Source organism: Carcharhinus amblyrhynchos, chromosome 15 (assembly GCF_965287045.1).
Source record: "Carcharhinus amblyrhynchos chromosome 15, sCarAmb.v2.hapA, whole genome shotgun sequence".
Taxonomy (NCBI): domain Eukaryota; kingdom Metazoa; phylum Chordata; class Chondrichthyes; order Carcharhiniformes; family Carcharhinidae; genus Carcharhinus; species Carcharhinus amblyrhynchos.
The window spans coordinates 63,528,729-63,541,332 of record NC_137338.1 but is presented as its reverse complement, the minus strand read 5'-3'; the positions used below and the strand labels follow the sequence as shown (position 1 = coordinate 63,541,332).

The 12,604-nt window shown below is 45.4% G+C and overlaps 1 protein-coding gene across 5 annotated transcripts in view; it reads right to left on the bottom strand.

Annotated features, from left to right (window-relative positions):
* The window catches only part of LOC145353369 (cyclin-dependent kinase-like 5), a 208,296-nt gene that overhangs the window by 103,997 nt on the left and 91,695 nt on the right, over positions 1-12,604 (bottom strand). For all 5 annotated transcript variants that reach the window (XM_080204064.1, XM_080204067.1, XM_080204066.1 and 2 more), the window contains one exon: positions 12,206-12,326. In XM_080204064.1, the coding sequence (XP_080060190.1) occupies positions 12,206-12,326 (121 nt within the window). The remainder of the gene's footprint in view (positions 1-12,205; positions 12,327-12,604) is intronic.

Here is a 12,604-nt window from a genome sequence, read left to right as displayed (position 1 = left end):
GATTCAGATTTCTCCACTGAACATAGAACAAAGCACCAAGAAAATTACATCACAAGAGCAGACCCTTCAGTCCCTCAAGCCTGTAGCAACCAGGTTGCCCATCTGATTTGTTTTCTCAGTGGGTTTTCTGAGTGCTCTGGTTTCCTCCCACAATCCAAAGATGTGCAAGTTAGGTTGATTGGCCAAGCTAATATTGCCCCTTAGTGTGTTGAGATGTGTAGGTTAGAGGGATTAGTGGGTAAAATACGTAGAAATATGAGGGTAGGGCCTGGATGGGATTGTGGTCGGTGCAAACTCAATGGGCCAAATGGCCTCTTTCTGTACTGCAGGGTTTCTACGATTCTATGATTTGTAACTCTCTACCCTTCCAGGGACCATATGCCTCTATTCCCAACCCATTCATGTAGCTGTAAAGACACTCTTAAAGGTCACTATCGTATCTGCATCAACGACCTCTACTCTGTGCAAATAAATATGCCTCGTACACTTCCTTTAAACCTCGCACCCAAAACTCGTGCCCTGAGAAGTTGCCTCAAAGCGAATGAAGCGATGACGGCAGCCCAACCATGCTATTGTCTCTCCTTCTCTTGAGAACTCCAGGGGCCCTCCTCAAGAGGGCGAAGACCTGAGGATCTGGCTCACCATCCTGTCTTCACTCTCTCTCATAGGTCTTATGATGGATCTTCTCCTGTGAGTACAGAAGGAGCCATGAAAGAAATGGTGGCATGTCTCCTGCAGAGTATCAGGTGATGGCCCTTAGAGGGCAAGTGCAGTGGGGCTCTTAGTGGGATAGGAAGAAGGTGCTTGGGGATCAGGGGCTGGAAACATGCAGGGTGCTGGGGGAGATTTGAGAGAAGACGCAAGATGGGGTTCAGCACCCACCCTTGCTGCACGGATGAGGTCATTGACATTTTTCCGGCACTGCTTCCCAGTTCAGGGGGCCAGTCCCCTGACAATGAGGTGGTGACTTCCTCCCAGGCCACTTTTCCATCAGAGCCCCTGGGTCTGTGCCCTCCTGGAAGGAAGAGGATGTCCACCTCGCTTTTGCTGCATCCAGCAGCCTCCTGAGGCCGCCGGGGCTGGTCATGCACACATTTTGTGCAGGAAAAGTTTTTAATAGAGTTGCCCCTCGTTAGGTTAGATCAGCTGCAGGCAGTTTGGCAGAGCATTCCAGCAAATTACATGCAGTTTGCTTGTTAGCATTGAGGGAAGGCAAATGAGCACTTGCAGGTATACTTATGGGAGAGGTCCGCTGCCACTCTGCCTGAGATCAGTGATGGGAGGAGTGGGGTCTGCTGCCACACTGCCTGAGATCAGTGGGGCGGGGGGGGGGCTCCACTGCCGCTCTGTCTGAGATCAGTGGGGGAAAGGGGGGTCCACTGCCACTCTGCCTGACATCAGTGGGTGGGGTGGGGGAAAGGGGGTTCGTTAAATGTTATGGGGATGGGGCAGTGTCTATGGGGGCCAGGGGAAGGCATTATCTAGCCCAGGAGGGATGTGGTAAGAGAGCATTATTCTATAATTTTTTTTGTCTGCACATGCACATTTGGAGGCGCTGATCAGATCTGCAGGATTTCGGGTATGTTAAGCCCTGCCTACAGGCTTGTGCAGTGCAATTCGGAATGATTGATATTTTTTCAGGCAGAGTGCATATGGGGGTGCCTGAGAACATGTCTAAAAGTCGGGATCTGAAACGTCCCCAGTTTCAAGTCCGCCCAGCACTAGAATCAAAATGGTAAAACAGTGTCCAGTCTTCTTTAGTGAGGCACTAATACGGTAACTTAGCAGGAGGTGCAAATCAATTTTTACTAAATCTTTGCTCATCCCTAGGCGACTTAGAGGTTTATAAGATGATGAGGGAAATAGATAGAGTGGACGTTCAGAGATTATTTTCTCGGATGGATGTAGCTGTTACTAGGGGGCATAACTATAAGGTTCATGGTGGGAGATATAGGAGGGGTGTTTGAGGTAGATTCTTTACTCAGAGAGTGGTGGGGTGTGGAATGCACTGCCTGCTGTGATAGTGGAGTCGGACACTTTAGGAACTTTCAAGCGGTTATTGGATAGGCATATGGAACACACCAGAATGATAGGGAGTGGACAGCTTGATCTTGGGTTCGGACATAGCTCGGCACAACATCGAGGGCCGAAGGGCCTGGACTGTGCTGTACTGTTCTATGTTCTATCAGAATGGAATCTGACAAAGGATTAAGCTTTTAATCAAAGCAAATTAAAAAAGAATATTAACTTTGTTACCTGCTTGCCAACAACAGGCAACCTTCTCTACATTAATCTTTTTATATGTAGAAGTGCCAATGTTAACTGGTCTAGCTGTGCCAATGCTTGGCAAAGCCAGAAGTTGCGCTCACCTGCAAAGTAACAACACAGTCCGTGTCAATATTCCTATACCGTGTAGATCAAGAGGTGACAAAGGAAAGTAAAATTTCTGTTCCTCTGTCCCATACACTCCAGTATCCATCCAGTATTTTACTGGGCTGGCAACAAGATACTTGGGAACAGATTGTCCAGCATTAATCTCAGACAGAATTTTGGATGCGAGGTTGGAATGGGACAGTCAGAACAATTTTCTAAAAGTGGGGCAAAAAATTTAAGTACTGCTTCTGTTTGAAGTATTTACATTAATGGAGGCTATCACATGGTTAAGTACATGATCACACAAACGGATCAAAATGTTTAATTCCTCATCTGTGCTGAGTATGGTATTTTTAACTGCGTAGTTATATGACACTTTCATTGGCCTCAAGGATCTGGACTTTGGGGGAAAAGGAAGGGATAAATCAGCCTGCAACTCCACCCAATTGTTATCTATTGATTCCTACTAGAAAGTGCATATGAACAAGATCAAGTTCAGCTGTGATATCTTTCATACTCCTCATATATCAAATACCTTGTCAACACTCACTATGATTAACACAAAAAAGAGACCAAAATGCAATAAGTAACAATGATCCATATACCACTTGGAGTCTTGCCTTAAAGACATGAGGGAAAAATACAAACATGAAAAATGAGAAGTCCAGTAATATGTTAATTTCATTTCAAATGAAGATCATGGCTCTAAAATCAGTACTTAGTAACTCTGATCCCTATAACTGTTTTTCATTGGAATCCACGGACAGAGTCTTCCATTCTGGAGTGGAAGTTTGGTTGCAGGACCAGAAATGAATGTCATTTTTGCTGGTGAGCAAAGTGGCTTTCTCTTGCAATTGCTTGGTAGTCAGCTAATTAGATACACAAGGCACACAGTGAATCCCATGACACAGACTGACATTAAAACTGTTCACTCAAGCGTGAAAGTTCTGAGCTCACAATTGGCGGGAGAGAGAGAGAGAAGGTTGGAGCAGGGTTCCCTGAGCTCAAACTCCTCACTACAGCTGTGGAGGCCACAGAATGATGGGGGAGGACCAGGGCCAAGAGTCCACTAATGGAGAGACCTGCATCTCTGCAGAGCCTAGTGAGGATGTCTCCAATTTTGTTCTGACCAATGCACATACAAGATTAACGCAACAAATTTAGTGTGAAAAGAGAATATAGTTAACCGTAAGCACTATTAACCATATTATGAATATTGTCATGGTATTAGCATACGAACATTTGGCTTCCAATTTATCAGGGGGATGGGAAAATTAGCTGTAGTCCAAAGGCCAGTGTTGAGGGTTGTGAGGTACTGAGGAAGATATCAAGGTCGCAGGAGTGTACAGGCAGACAGGATGGTGGGATGAAGTGTATCTACTTCAATGCAAGGAGCATCAGGAATAAGGTAGCTGAACTTGGAGCGTGGATTGGCACTTGGGACTATGATGTTGTGGCCATTACGGAGACATGGTTAGAACAGGGACAGGAATGGATGTTGGCAGTTCCAGGGTACAGATGTTTCAGTAAAAGTAGGAAGGCGATAAAAGAGGTGGAGGAGTTGCATTGTTAATCAAGGATAGTTTAAGGTTGCTGAAAGGCATTTCGAGGGTGATCTGCCTACTGAGGTAATATGGGCTGAAGTTAGAAATAAGAAAGAATCGGTCATGTTTGGAGTTTTCTATAGACCCCCAAATAGTAATAGAGATGTGGAGGAGGAAATAGCAAAGCAAATTATGGATAGATGTGGAGGTCACAGGGTAGTTATCATGGGTGACTTTAACTTTCCAAATATCAATTGGAATCTTTATAGGTCGAATAGTTTGGATGGGGCACTTTTTGTACAGAGTGCGCAAGGAGGGTTTCCTGACACAATACGTGGATATGCCGACAAGCGATGGGGCCACATTGGACTTGGTACTGGCTAATGAACTGGGCCAAGTGTTAGATTTGTTTGTGGGCGAGCACTTTGGAGATAGTGACCACAATTCGGTGTCCTTCATTTTTGCAATGGAGAGGGATAGCAAGGCAAGGTTTATAATTGGGGCAGGGGTAATCATGATGCGATTAGGCAGGAATTAGGGAGCATAAGATGGGAGCAGAAACTGTTAGGTATGGGCACAAACGAAAAGTGGAGCTTTTTCAAGGAACAAATACTGCATGTCCTTGATAGGTACGTCCTTGGCAGGCAGGGAGGAAATGGCTGACTGAGGGAACCATGGTTCACAAAAGAGGTTGAATGTCTTGTCAAGAAGGAAAAGGAAGCGTAGGTAAGGATGAAAAAACAAGGTTCAGTTGGATTGCTTGAGGGTTACAAGGTAGCTAGGAATGAGCTAAAAAAATGGATTTAGGAGAGCTAGGAGGGGGCATGAGAAGTCCTTGGCAGGTCAGATAAAGGAAAACCCCCAAGGCTTTTTACTCATATGTGAGAAATAAAAGAATGACAGGGTGGGGTTAGGGCCAGTCAAGGATAGTAGTGGGAACTTGTACATTGAGTCAGAAGAGGTAGGTGAGGCGCTGAATGAATACTTTTCTTCAGTGTTCATTAAGGAAAGGGGCTATGTTTTTGAAAATGAGTGCGTGATACAGGCTGATAGGATGGAGAAGGTAGATGGTCTGAGAGATCTGTAGTGCAGCAACCGAAGAGGAAAGAGTCCAATTGGACTCCTCCTGAAGGCCGCTACCCTTGACTTGACATGTATGCCCAAGCCATCAGGAGGTGTGTCAACTCCAGATTCATCAAACGCACTCCCAAGACAGCCCTGAACATCACCCAAGCACAATGCAACACCATCCACGCTCTCAAGAGCAACTGCAACATTGTCATCAAACCAGCAGACAAAGGAGGGGCCATCCTCATTCTGAACAGAATGGATTACTGCAAAGAAGCGTACCGACAACTGAACAAGGAGGAACACTACAGACAGTTACCTGCAGATCTGACCAAAGAACACACCCATCAACTCAACACTCAGTCAAGAACTTTGATCCGGACCTTCAGAGCACCCTCCGTGGTCTCATTCCACATACTCCCCGCGTTGGAGATCTCTACTGCCTCCCAAAGATACACAAGGCAAACACACCCGGCCATCCCATTGTATCAAGTAATGGGACCCTGTGTGTGAGAACCTCTCTGGCTACACCGAAGGCATCCTGAAATCCATTGTACGAAGAACCCCCAGCTTTTGTTACAACACCATGGTGTTGGACTGGGGTAAGCACAGTAAGAAGTCTCACAACACCAGGTTAAAATCTAACTGGTTTATTTGGTAGCTCAAGCCACTAGCTTTTGGAGTGCTGCCACTTCATCAGGTGAGTGGAAGTTCTGTTCACAAACAGGGCACATAAAGACACAAACTCAATTTACAAAATAACGGTTGGAATGCGAGTCTTTGTAGGTAATCAAGTCTTAAAGGTACAGACAATGTGAGTGGAGACAGGGTTAAGTACAGGTTAAGGAGATGCGTATTGTCTCCAGCCAGGACTGTTAGCGAGATTTTGCAAGCTCAGGCAAGTCATGGAGGGTTACAGATAGTGTGACACAAACCCAAGATCCCGGTTGAGGCAGTCCTCACGTGTGCGGAACTTGGCTATCAGTTTCTGCTCAGCGACTCTGCGTTGTCGTGCATCGTGAAGGCCACCTTGGAGAATGCTTATCCGAAGATCAGAGGCCGAATGCCCGTGACAGCTGAAGTGTTCCCTAACAGGAAGAGAACACTCTTGCCTGGTGATTGTCGAACTGTCTTCGTTCATCCGTTGTCATAGCGTCTGCATGCTCTCCCCAGTGTACCATGCCTTGGGACATCCTTTCCTGCAGCGTATCAGGTAGACAACATTGGTCGAGTTGCAAGAGTATGTACGTGTATCTGGTGGATGGTGGTCTCACGTGAGATGATGGCATCCGTGTCGATAATCCGGCACGTCTTGCCAAGGTTGCTGTGGCAGGGTTGTGTGGTGTCGTGGTCACCGTTCTCCTGAAGGCTGGGTAGTTTGTTGTGGACAATGGTCTATTTGGAGTCGTGCGGTTGTTTGAAGGCAAGGTACATTGGGGAGACTATGCAGACGCTACAACAATGGATGAATGAACACTGCTCGCCAATCACCAGGCAACAGTGTTCTCTTCTTGTTGGGGAACACTTCATCAGTCATGGGCATTCGGCCTCTGATCTTTGGGTAAGCATTCTCCAAGGCGGGCTTCATGACACACGACAACACAGAGTCGCTGAGCAGAGACTGATAGCCAAGTTCTGCACACGAGGACGGCTTCTTGGGTTCATGTCACACTATCTGTGACCCCCACTACTTGCCTGGGCTTGCAAAATCTCACCAACTGTCCTGGCTGGAGACAATACATACCTCTTTAACTTGTGCTTAATGCTCTCTCCACTCACATTGTCTTTAAGACTTGATTACCTGTAAAGACTTGCATTCCAACCATTATTTTGTAAATTGAGTTTGTGTCTTTATATGCCCTGTTTGTGAACAGAACTCCCACTCATCTGATGAAGGGGCAGCACTCCAAAAGCCAGTGGCTTGTGCTACCAAATAAACCTGTTGGATTTTAACCTGGTGTTGTGAAACTTCTTACTGTATTTACCCAATAGGGAACCCAAACCTCCCAGTCAACAGAAGATTATAACCTATAATGTACTATTGTACTAATATAGTACTAATGTACTATATTGGTACTTCACGCAGCCTGGAATCTGGTGGTAATAAGATTGGCATGGTCCTGCCTGCCGTGTCACATCATCATGCTGGCTGCTGCTGTTGCACCCACAACATCCACACCCTCATCAGCAGCATCATCTTTCCCTTCTTCCTCATTAGAGTTAACATCTGGCTCCTCCATCTCACCCTCATCTTTGCTGAGCGAGGGTGTGCAGGGCACAGCAGATCACAATGATTTCAGGCACACTTTCTGGCTAGTAAAGTGCTTCATTCAACTCATTTGTCCAAACAGTGGAACTTCATTGAAGTAGGGAAAGGATTAATGCATTTTGTACTTAGAATATGTCACAAACATAACCCTTTCTCATGGCTGATCTCCTTATACTGCTCCTGGCATTAATATAAGTTATTTGTTCATGTATTACATGCTTTAACTCTCATTTGTAGAAAGACAGATAGTTTAATGTGGCTGTTAGTTTTGTAAACTTTGCAATTCTTACCTATTTGTGTTAGTTGGACATCATTACACAGACAGTAGTTTACGATACCGGCTTTTGACAGCTGCTGATGGCTGATTGCGATATTGGTTTTCAACAGGAACAGTCCTGCTGGGAGAGCCACGATCGCACAAATAACTTCAAAGACAGGGATGCCGGTACTGCTGCAGAAAGGATTTGAATCGTGACCATGTGAGATGACTGTAGCTGCCAACTGTACTGTGAATTGTGATTAAATCTGGGGCTGCATCACGGCCAAGGAAGGAAGACCCAGAGTTCTGGCCGGAATGGGAAACTCGACTCGTGATTGACACTAAGACTCATGATGTAGAAATGCCCATTTGTGTTTGTGTTCTATGAGAAGTTTGGTAGTCCCTGCTTCTCCCAAAATTCTGGAATACACCCCAGAGTTTTGAGATAAAAACCACTGTATTTTGACTCACTAACAGTCTCAGAGGTATTATTTTACCTACAACGTTTGGTGCTGAAAGAGCTTAGATTGAATGGCCACAATCTGAGTACTGGAATAGATCACTGAACTTAGTAGGGTGAGTCAAACTACAGCGAAGGAATCACTCTATTGTTGCCCTCATTGAGGCACAGAGATAATACCTCTCCTTGGCACCACTTTGCAGGTTTTGCACTGGAGTTGTTAGCCAGGTCCTCTGTGGGCTCATAAGAACATAAGAAACAGGAGCAGGAGTAGGCCATCTAGCCCTTCGAGCCTGCCCCGCCATTCAATAAGATCATGGCTGATCTGAAGTGGATCAGTTCCACTTTCCCGCTTTCTCCCCATAACCCTTAATTCCCTTGTCTGTCAAAAGCCTATCTACCCGTGACTTAAATATATTTAGCAATGTAGCCTCCACCACTTCAACGGGCAGAGAATTCCAGAGATTCACCACCCTTTGAGTGAAGAAGTTCCTCCTCAACTCCAATCTAAACTGCACCCCCCCCCTTATCTTGCGGCTGTGCCCTCTAGTCCCGCTATCCTTTCTAAGCAGGAAGAATCTCTCTACCTCTACCCTATCCATCCCCTTCATTATCTTATGCGACTCTATAAGATCCCCCCGTCATCCTTCTAAAGTCCAACGAGTACAGACCCAGTCTATTTAGTCTCTCTTCGTAGTCCAACCCCCTCATCTCCAGTATCAGCCTAGTGAACCTCCTCTGCACTCCCTCCAAGGCCAAAATATCCTTGCGCAAGTGCGGTGACCAAAACTGCACACAGTACTCCAGCTGCGGCCTTACCAGTACCCTGCACAGTTGCAGCAAGGTCTCCCTGCTTTTATACTCTATCCCCCTCGCTATAAAGGCTAGCATTCCATTTGCCTTCTTGATCACCTGCTGCACCTGCAGACTGGGTTTTTACGACTCGTGCACAAGGACCCCCAGGTCCCTCTGCACCGTAGCATGCTGCAGCTTTACGCCCTTTAAATAGTAATCCCTCCTACTATTATTTTTGCCAAAGTGGATAACCTCACACTTGCTAACATTGTACTCCATCTGCCAGGTCCTCACCCACTCGCTCAGCCTATCCAGATCTCTCTGCAGACTTTCCACACCCTCCACGCAATTTGCTTTACCACTCATCTTCTTGTCATCAGCAAATTTCGTCACCCTACACTCAGCCCTCTCCTCCAGATCATCTATATAAATGGTAAATAGCTGAGGCCCCAGCACGGATCCCTACGGCACTCCACTAGTCACCAACCGCCAATCAGAATAGCACCCATTGATACCAAATAGCTCCCATTGATACCAAATCATCAATGTGCCTGTAGTGCATTCCTGTCATCAATGTGCCAGCACTGCATTCGACAAGGTGGAGCAAATATTTATGGCACCTTTCGAGTTGCTCAGGAAATAGGCATCGTGAGAGTTCACTGAGTAGTGTGCACACATCTTAAGGGTTTGATTGATGTGATACATAACAGCCACACATTCATAGAGTGAAACCCTTTTCTAATGATGAACGTAGAAGGCTGGTCCCGGGAAGCTTTTGGCACAACGTGTGTAGTCAATTGCGCTTTGTACTTGTGGGAATCTTGCATTTGCAGCAAATCCCACTGCTGTGACACCTGGCTCTCAGGTCTGCAGCAAAATTTACGAAACCATCTGATCTTCTGAACAGGGCATCTGTCACTTCTTGGATACAGTTGTACTTGCAGGTGTGAATATTCCACACCTGTCCTTAGTAAAGCCCTGGAAAGAGCCACTGCTGAAGAAGTTCAATGCCACGATCGCTTTTAACACTACTGCCACTGGGTTGCCTTCCAGTCCCACACCTCATCATGGAGCAGCTGTTACCGCATCTCACTACTTGATTCTCTGCTGCCCATTCCTGTTGATGCTCCGGTAATTGCTCTGTATGGCCTGGACAACCCTCTAGTCAGTTCCTTCATAAGTGCTGGATTCACTTGCCCCTTCATCTCTGCCTGAGGTTATCAGTGAAAAAATTGCAGGAACTGATTTGGTCAGCATATTCTTTGAGGCCCTCCCTCTTGTCCTGATCATTTCTGCCCATTGGGAAGCCTTATACTTGGCATTAGGCAAATCCTGCCCTCCATCTTGATCAATTCCTTCCTGGAGGATCAATGTTTAAATCTCCTCTTGTTGATGCAGCCAAGTACAGGGACATGGGAGCACTGACATTCAATTTGGAAGCCATGACCGTGAACCTCTTATCACTACTGAGCTTCCATCCACCATCCTAGAGCCACAGTCCAACATACCCTTCAGGTAAGTTCCACCCACTGCTTTATCAACTATGAACATTTATTGGTATCCTTGAAGTTTCCAACCAGCACTGTGCCTACCCACATGGTTAACCTTTAACAAGCTACTTATCATTCTATGCACTCCCTCTGTTTTTCTTGAGTTTCCTTCATTTCTCCTGAATTTCAGGATCTCTGACATTCCTGATATGTCCTATGCTCTTCCTACAGTCATTCTGGACTTCCTTAAAATCCTACAGTGCAGATGGAGGCCATTCAGCCAATCATTTCTACACCAACCACAATCCCACCCAGGCCCTATCCCCATAACCCCATGCATTTACCCTAGCTCGTTCCCCCTGACATTAAGGAGCAATTTGGCACGGCCAATCCACTTAACTCACACATCTTTAGACTGTAGGAGGAAACCGGAGTACCTGGAGGAATTCCACATAGTCACAGGGAAAATGAGCAAACTCCACACAGACAGTGGCCCAAGTCGGGAATTGAACCTGGGTCCCCTGGCATTGAGAGGCAGCAGTGCTAACCACTGTGCCACCGTGCCGCATCTCAAAACTTCTAACATGAGGTTCTCTGCATAATCCAGTATCCTCCCTGTTACCCCCACCCCTTTGTCCGTACTGCTGCAAACTCTCCCTCCTTTCTCCATGCCTCGGTCAGCAGAAATTGTTCTTTAGCTCATACTCTCCTCCAGCTCCCAATCTTGCTGAGATCTGCCTGGAACGAAATCCAATGGTAAGGAATCAATGCTACTATGCTGGGAACATAACCATAGAAAGAAGAAGACACTTGTGCATGGTTCTTATCCAGTTGACCCATGATTATTAGGTTGTGCATAAGATGGCTGACTGGGCTCACCTTAACTTCACCCACCCATAAGGATCCTCCTACCACTTCAAAGGATTGCAATTTCACAGTGACTGCTTTTTCTAGCCGAGACTAAAAAAAAGTACAAGTCACCTTTCAAATGCACTCCAACTTCTACCCTCCTCTGTCACTCACCAAACCCCCCAAAACCCTAGACCTACCCAACATAAATAAATATTTCTCTCGCATTACCTTTACCCTATAACCATCACCCTCCAACTGCCCTCTTTTTCCTCTGAGCCTACATCCGTTAACCTCCCAATGATCATACAAACCCTTCAGTTATCCACATCAATTGTTTTCTTAGTTTCCATGAACTCCATGGGACCACCTGCCACTACAACATTATCCTGGACTTGCCACCCTAGCATATTCTGTACACCCTTTCTCACTGGAACTGTTTCGTCCGCTGCCCAGTAACCCCATTTCAATCCCAAGGACCCCACAATAGACAACACTGAGCCCACCCTTTAAGATCTTTTTTTTCCCACCAATCCTGTCTGGAAACCCTCTCCCCTTCCATTCACATGATCCCCACTCTCAAGACGGAAGGTCATTTCCCTCCCTCCTATGTCCATCTTCACCTTCCCTCCCCATCAGGCACTCTCTATCTTCCTATTGGATGTTTGGTCTCCCACACAATTAAGTTCTCCAGCTCACTTTGCTTTCCCAACCTCGAACCAGCACAAGATTCCACTCCATGTCTGGGCAGGTGTCAAGTAAAAAAGTAATATCTTATTATCACTGTGCAAAGAATAACTTGCACTCTAGTTATCAACGTCTTGAATGGAACAACTGGTCCTCAAAATGTTGTGTTCCATGTACAATAAATCCTTTTGACACAAAAATAAGTGACCAAGCAATCGGCAAAATCAGTTACAATAACATATTTGACTTTTCTAAATGGCTATCAAGTGCAGCACAATGCTGAGTGATTCTTACTGTTCTTCGAAGAATCCATGTCCACAAATTTTAAGTATTTGAAGAAAAGTGGAAAATAAATATACACATGCCATTGCTAAAATGAAGAAGTCCAAAGATATTACTTTTAGTAGTTACCTCGATGGACAATATCATTCTTGTGGCACCAGTGAATTGCTTTGATTAGTTGGTAGATATAGTTTCGCACTTTTTCAGGTTGAACGCCATTTGGCATCTCTTCAAGTAATTCAAGCATATTCTGAAAACCAAAGAAACATGTTCTTTCCAAACTATCATAAACAGTGTTACTTCATTCAACAGGTAAACAGAAAAGCAAATCTTAATTTTGAAACTATTGTACTGGATTTTGAAAAACATTTGAGAGCACATATTGCAATTTTTTTAAATTGAAAAATTAAATGTTAGCCTTACAGCACAAATTCCTTCATTATTTATATTTTCACCGGGGGCAAATTAAGCAAAACTATTTTAAAAAGCACACCAATACATTTCAAAACTAATATCTCATATTTTGGG